Here is a 7,790-nt window from a genome sequence, read left to right as displayed (position 1 = left end):
AAATTAATCATTTAACCCTTTAAAAGGTTTATCTATCAACTTTTTTATAATAATATAAAAGTTAATTAAAACTATGTTAAAGTTATAAAAAAAACTGGTTAAAAGTTATGTTGGTGTACAATAAAGCTTTTGTATTTTATTTTCCGTTTCTAATGAAGTGCAAGTGGAAAAAGTCCTGAAATTGAATATTTCTAGTCTAACCAAACATATGTCATACCAACTGGACGTGTAGACATGTATGGGATTGGGGTGTCATTCTGATGAAAGTGCAAGAAGCATAATATTATGTACAGCCTAATTCCAGCCATGATGATGCAAAACACCCCTCGTTATTTGACAAATTCTCATCCATTTTTCTTACTCGTTCTTGATTGCCGTCCTCCCATTATTTTTGCCAATTAGCTTCTAACAACGGACAACCTAACATGGGCCCCACCTACACCACACCATGTGCTCAATGACAACCCCTTTTAGTGGTGCCGCATTTGTAAAGTTAATCAAGACTAGATACTCTTAGTAGACACTAGACAGTAGACACACACTTTCACATTAATACATTAATACATTAATACATACCTAACCTAACATTATACAACTCAATTGCATTCACACTTTAATATTAAAGACACATTTCTAATGAGAGTTTTCATCTATGTATTCCATCAACCTTTAGCATGGCAACATGAAATTGAAGAACAAATTCAGATGAATAAATGAATGCCATTGCAATGAACGCGATATTGCTGAAATACACAAGAAAAAATCAGTACATACATACGGTCCGAGAGTATAGAACAATTTAGTTTCACTCTTCCAATACAACTATAGATACAACTTACAGCTACATCAAATATCGAAATTATAAATAAATAGTCATGATTCATGAAAGAAGACAATACATAGATGAAAGTTTGAATAGTGTGTTATTATTAGTCTGATGATCAAACGCCCGGAGTTCCTTGATTGACTGCAAACTGATTAGCTAATTCTCTTGATTAGGCAGAAAAATAGGACTGGAACTCAGATTCAAATGATGAAATTCCCAGGAAGCATTTGACATCTTAACGTCCCTTGGGATTCATTATCTGAGAGAACACAGCACTTGGTGTCAGACCATCGGAATCTTCACTGGCAAGACTGCGACCACCAATGCTCATCGTACTCCTTGAGTCTGTCACAGTTCCATCAAATGTCCGGGATTCATCTGGATCCTTCTTTCCACACTCAACGTCATACTTCCCTTCAACAAACTCTATCCCACCAATGGCACCACTCTCTTCTGCACTCTCCTGTAACTGCAGAGCAAACTCGAGGTTCCACAGCACATCACCCATTGATGGTCTATCAATACTTTGATCGGATACACATTTCATAGCTGTCTCTGCAAACTTCTTGAAGCATTCAGGAGCTATCTTCCCTTTCAGATATGGGTCTGTAATCTGGTCAAGTATGCCCTTTTTATAGCAATATACTGCCCACTCCGCCAAACTAACTTGCTCTTTTGGTAAGGAAGGGTTCAGAGCAGGCCGAGCACACAAGAGCTCAAACAGAACAACCCCGAATGAGTAAACATCCGACTTGTCAGTGAGTTGCTGCCTTCTGAAGTACTCAGGATCCAGATATCCAAAACTACCTTTCACAACAGTACTAACATGAGTGTGATCCAATGAAGGTCCTGTTTTAGACAAGCCAAAGTCAGAAACCTTGGCCACCCACTTTTCATCCACGAGAATGTTAGTTGTCTTGACATCTCGATGAATAATAGTATGCTTGGCCCCAGTGTGGAGGTAGTGCAGTCCGCGAGCAGCACCAATTGAAATCTCGAGTCTTTGTTTCCATGGCAGAGGGGGGTTTTTTGTTTTGTAGAGATGCTCACGAAGGGTTCCGAAAGCCATGTAATCATACACAAGGATCATTTCTCCATTTTCTTCACAGTAACCAAGCAGAGAGACAAGGTGACGATGACGAAGCTTGGAAAGCATCTCAATTTCAGTTTGGAACTCATGTATACCTTGCTCAGAAAGCGGGTTCCCACGCTTGATAGCTACTTTCATTGACCCACCATCAATTTCTCCCCTGTATACTTTACCAAAACCTCCAACCCCAAGGACACGAGACTCGTCGAAATTTTTGGTGGCGGATTTAATCTCTGCAAAAGAGAAATGGCGACAGAGGTTTGAAGGAAGAGAAGAAGTATAGCTTCCAGTGGTAGTGGTCTTTGCAGATCCAGAGGTATGTGAGTTTCCATACAGGGAAAGGGGAAGCCAACCCGATGGACCATCACTTGGGTTGGATACCTTTCCGTACCTCCGGCGGCGAGAGATGAAACAGGCTAATAAAGCAACCAGGAAGACTAGTCCAACAGCTCCAGCAATACCTCCACCAATAGCTGCCGTATGACTAGTTGAATGTGACGAGCCTGATGGAGATTCAATGAAGTCTGGTATGGGGGCAGGAATTGGATTCTGGCCAGCAAGAGAACCAGTGGGGGTGCTCATCTTAAATATCTCAACTCCATTCAGAAATGAGTTATAGTAATTGGGTTTGGGAGTACCACTGGTATCTGGATGCAGTGCAAGCCATAGATCCTGCTGAGGTTCTTTACTATCGGGAAGAAACACCACAAAGTCCTGAACATTAGGTATCCCATTGCTGGTTGCCAAGGCAATGATATCATATCCAGGGTAAGCAGTTTGATTGTTGAGGTAGATATTAAACACAAACTGGTTTGTCTTTGATATATTAGCAAAGATCTCACAGAAATGCAGTCTAACCAAGTAACTAAACCCAGTATCAACGGTAAACAACCATGTCAAGTTAAAATTGAGGTTGACAGAATTGTTCATTGTCATGAACCTGGCAGTGGAGTAAACGTCAAGAGGAGCAGTGAAAGACGGCGTGGAGTTGGTAAAAGTGACATTTACATCAGCAACATTGGTGGTTCCGGTTGCAGCCCCAAATATGTAAGGTGTGTCATCAGACCACGACCTAAAAAGGCCTGTATCCTTGGTGGGTGGAATGTAATTCCCACCCACATTGAGCCGATACAAACCCTCAAGAGCGGTGGTGTTATCAATGGTAAATGGGGCACCACCACCAACCACGGCTGTCCCATCAGCATCTTCATAGATGTAAGGCATAGACACGACCTCAATACCATTGACAAAGGCAAAGGAGTTTGTGTAATTGGACGAGGGAGAAAAGGTTAAGCTCAAAGTATCACCCTCCACATTGATGGAATACTCTTTGATAAGGTAATCAAAGTTAAGGGCTTGTGTGGTCTGAGCAGCACTAAAGTTGCTAAGTAATGTAATAGGGCCGGCGGTGACGGAAAAGATGGCATTGGTGGAATTAAGACCAGCATAAGTATTGGGATAGAAGTAAAGACGGACAAATTTTCGACCAGGGGCAACAGCAATAGAGTAGGTGAAATTAGCCCGGAAAAGCCTAGCACTCATAAACGGAACCTCAGCAACATCAGGGGCTTGAGTGTCAGCCTCAGCTACGGATGTTTCTTTAGATGATGACAAGAACTTGGATCCGACGTCGGAGTTCCATTTCCGACCATCGGCATCGGTGCTTTGTTTGTCGGTGTCCCCACAATTCAACAGTATATTTTCTTTTGGTGTATAATTTTGTGCTACAATTACATTTATTAATACAGATAACCATATAATCAAAGCTAATTTCTTCCCCATTTCATCAAGATCTTTGCCTTTTTTTTCTTTTTAAAAAAGAAAAGAGGCAGATTAATTCAAATACATACGATTCAAAGAAAAATGAGCTCAAAATTGAAAAATGAGGTGGAAATAGAATAAATCGGGTGGCAATTGAGCTCAAAGAAACTTAACTTTGACGACTCCTGAGCTGAAAGAAGCAGCAGCAGCTAACCCCAGATTGATGCAGGAGAAGTTTCTAGAAAGAGGAGAGAGAAAGTAGATTGGGAAAGCTTTCAAGTCATAACTGTGGATTTGGGTTTGGAGTGAAGAAGAAGAAGAAGAAGCGTGAAATCGGAAATCTGGGAGAGAGAAAGTTTAGGGTTTGAGGTAAAGGTGGTAATGGGAGTTATGAAGAAAGAAGAAAGAAGAAAGAAAAGAGATTGATTAACGAAGACTTGATAAACCGGAAATGAAGGTTTCTGATTGTCTGATTGCCGATTTTTATATTTAATTAGCTCTTTCTAAATGCTAATTACTGCACTGCTGGGGGTGGAAGTGGGGCCCGGGAGAAGGAGGGGTTTAACTGCAACTGCTAATTGCAAATTATAGGTTTTTGTTTTTGTTTTTTATTTAAAATTGAAATGAGCTGTGACTTTGTGTGATACAGCACTACAGTTCTACCAGGTATAATATTCTGTTTTTGTCCACTATGCCCCTTTCCCTTTCGCCTACAACCTCTTTGCAATGGAAATTGCTTTTGCTACCCCTTTTTGGGTCGGACTTTGGTCCTTTGGAATCGGGAATGATACTCCCTCGGTATTTTATTTTGGGCCACACTTATCATTTTCGCCTGTATTTTATTAGCAGTTATATTTTTATTTTTAGTAATTTTTATCTCACCATCTAATTAAATAATATATCTAATTTACCCTATAACACACTACCGCATTAAACAATTAATTTCAGAACAAAAGCTTTTGTGTAGACTATCTAACAGTTAGACCAATTTTTTGGTACTAACTAAACTAGTGTAAAACATAACTAAAAGTAATAAAATCATAACTAATTGAATAACAAAATCGTTAAGTTATAAAGACAAATAGTTAAATTTATGAGTCGAATAGTTATTATATTTTAGCAAACTTATTATTGACTAAAACTCATGAAATCTTACTCCCTCTGTCCCAGAATACTGGAACCGGTTTGACTGGCACAGAGTTTAATACAAAGTACTCCCTCCGTCTCTTTTTGTTTTTTACGTTTGGTATTTTGCACGCGTTTTAACGACTAATTAATGTGCATTGAGATTCTTCTAAGTTTTTCATGTAAACGAGAAAAATTACGTTTATTTACAATGTTTTCACTTTTATCAAAATTCTGATATTGGGAAAATGAAAAAAAAGTTAATGTCCATGTGGAAAAGTGTGAGAGATTAAATGACCCAAAGAATTTAATTGGTTAATATAATAATTTGACACAAATTTTGATAGAATATTAAATCATTTATGTGATAATATAAAAGGAATTGAAATGTAAAGAACATTTTGGGACACCCAAAAAGGAAAACGTAGAGTACAAAAAGAGACGGAGGGAGTAATTGACTTATTATTTAATTAGATGGTAGTTGATAATGGGGTATTTTTTATTATAGATAGGGATATGTGTCAAGTTTTTAAAGGGGGTATATTAGTTAATCGTACTATTAGAAATTAACAAATTAAGTATTAATAGTATATAAATAACACGAAATATATTACCGGACTCCAATTATGAAACTGCTATTCAACTACGTAGTCATGTACAACACACATAGAGTACCAATTATCCATGTTCATATGGAGTAAATCACAACATATGACCCCAATTAAACCAAAAAAAAAAAAAAATAAGCGATTGTTGAATTATAAGTCTCAGTTTTATACTTCTAAGCTATATGTTCCAACATAAATAAAAAAAATTAAAAAAATTAAAAAAGGGAATAAAAATTAAAAAGTGAATGAAATCCTTGTTATTAAGGTAATTGAAATTACAATCACCATGTATTATCAATAATTACAATGGGCTTGCTTAAAAAAAATATCAAATAACATCTAACTATCCAAGTAAAATCCTTCTTAAAATTCTTGATGCTTCCGACTTTTGTCTTTCTACTTAGTCTGTTCATCTCGGGTTTGCGGTGAATGGTATGGACACATGTGGGCTTGCAACCTCGATTGTGTTAACGTTATCAGTGTATATTCTATGTTGGTGTAATTTTCAAACCTAATTGTGATTCGTTGTGCAGGATAAAAGACAATCTTAATTTTGTCCTCAATTCCACAGCATGTGTCTATTATCATTTGTTGCAACAATCGCCCTCCTTGACGAATTAAAGTTTGTTCTTTACTTTTTCTTGTGTGCAACCTATATGTGTAATACGCCATTTGATGCACCTCACAAGGTAACAATATCCTAACAATATATACCCGTAAAGAACCAACATATAGACACGAACCACACAACTCAATCACACAACTCTATGAAAGATGATATACATGCATATAACACAACTCTATGAAAGATGATATACATGTAGGGGTGAAGGTTCGGTTTCCGGTTTGGATTAAACCGAATCCAAACCGAACTAATTCGGTTTTCATTTTATGAAACCGAATCCAAACCAAATAACTTTTTAATCCAAACCATACCATACCTGGATTTTAAATTTCCAGTACGACCCAAACCATAAAACCGAATTGTCATAGGCCTTTCATTTGGGCCTATTTTTGGGCCTTTATTATAAATGTTTTTAGCTTCGGGCCCTTGGTATACTTTTCTATTTGTTTAACCCCATGAGAATTAGGCCTAAATCATTGTACCTGTTTATTCGGTTTTAGTTCGATTTATTCGGTTTCAGACTTTTCAATCCAATCAACCATAAAACCAATTTTTTAAAAAAATCTCTGTCTAAACCGAACCGAATAGGAAAAAAAAACCGATCCGAATTTCTTATTCGGTCGGTTTGGTTTTCGGTTTTTTCCTACCAAACTTTCACCCCTATATACATGCATATAATTATATCTCCGTAAATCGTTGGATGCTTTGTAAGGGTTGAGACTTTTGTGGATTTTTGTGGAAGCTAAGGTAATCACCAATGAGCTTTTGTGGTAAAAAACTTATATGTACAAAAAGGTAGAAGAGAAGTAGGATAATTTTTTGTTGGAATCTATCTTTGTCATATTATCTACCGATTTAATCAAGGCAAGACTCTAATATTATTTATTTATTTATTAATAAACCTAAAATATTAGTTAATTATATGTGATGATGTGAAAGTTCTATGTGGATGCAATGCTCTCCAAAAAAACTCCCCTTTATATATATTAGATTAGATTTTAAAACTTTTCTACATTAAAGTATTTTTCTTGAATGAGACTGTTTAAATGCAGACTCTCTTTTGACAGTACTCTCTCTCTCACATAGGCATAAAATCATAAATGATTTATTATCATATAAATAGGTCTCCTATGAGGTCGTCATACGCATAAGATCGATAATATCAGCACTAAAAAATATAACTATGTGATAATAATAATAATTATAATAATAATAATAATAATAATAATAATAATAATAATAATAACACCCTTATAATTTCTTACTAAAACATAATAATAAAATTGATGGCCGAATTTATGTGTTGGCAAACGTAAAATTTAAAATTGTGTAATTATTTTGAAACGGATAAAGTATGTTATTTATGAGGGTTGCTTGTATTGAGAAAGCGAATTAGTGTTAAAGTAGTGTAATAGTTAACAAATATCCTCAATTAAATGTCTTTTAGTAGGTAAAGTTAAAAACTTGGAACAAATGAGTCAATTTAGTTAAACACAAGTATGAAAATTAAAAAACTGAGTACGGAGTACAATCTTTCAACAGTTTGAAGAGCTGCGAACCAACTAATTTGGCGGTAATGACGAAAGAAGGCTCGAATAAAGGTGCATATTTCAGGTTTGCCATATAACTTTCCAACATTTGATGCTTCATTTCGATTGATTGATACTCTTATACAAGTACTTCGTATTATCGTCCCATTAGCCAGAACGGCATAACCGCGTTTTGGGACCAGTCTAACGCGCTTCGTTTTCGAGA

General features: G+C 36.3%; 1 protein-coding gene across 1 annotated transcript; it reads right to left on the bottom strand.

Annotated features, from left to right (window-relative positions):
* Positions 1-700: 700 nt before the first annotated feature.
* Positions 701-4,153, bottom strand: LOC110804360 (receptor-like protein kinase FERONIA). Its single transcript, XM_022009949.2, has one exon. It carries the CDS (start codon positions 3,696-3,698, stop codon positions 1,062-1,064), a length of 2,637 nt encoding a protein of 878 aa, XP_021865641.1. The 5' UTR covers positions 3,699-4,153; the 3' UTR covers positions 701-1,061.
* Positions 4,154-7,790: the final 3,637 nt, after the last annotated feature.

Source organism: Spinacia oleracea, chromosome 5 (genome assembly GCF_020520425.1).
Source record: "Spinacia oleracea cultivar Varoflay chromosome 5, BTI_SOV_V1, whole genome shotgun sequence".
Taxonomy (NCBI): domain Eukaryota; kingdom Viridiplantae; phylum Streptophyta; class Magnoliopsida; order Caryophyllales; family Amaranthaceae; genus Spinacia; species Spinacia oleracea.
This window is presented reverse-complemented; position numbering and strand designations above follow the sequence as displayed.

Excerpts from the sequence above, each read along its gene's own strand:
- LOC110804360 (XM_022009949.2), bottom strand. The coding sequence starts at position 3,698 with ATGGGGAAGAAATTAGCTTTGATTATATGGTTATCTGTATTAATAAAT.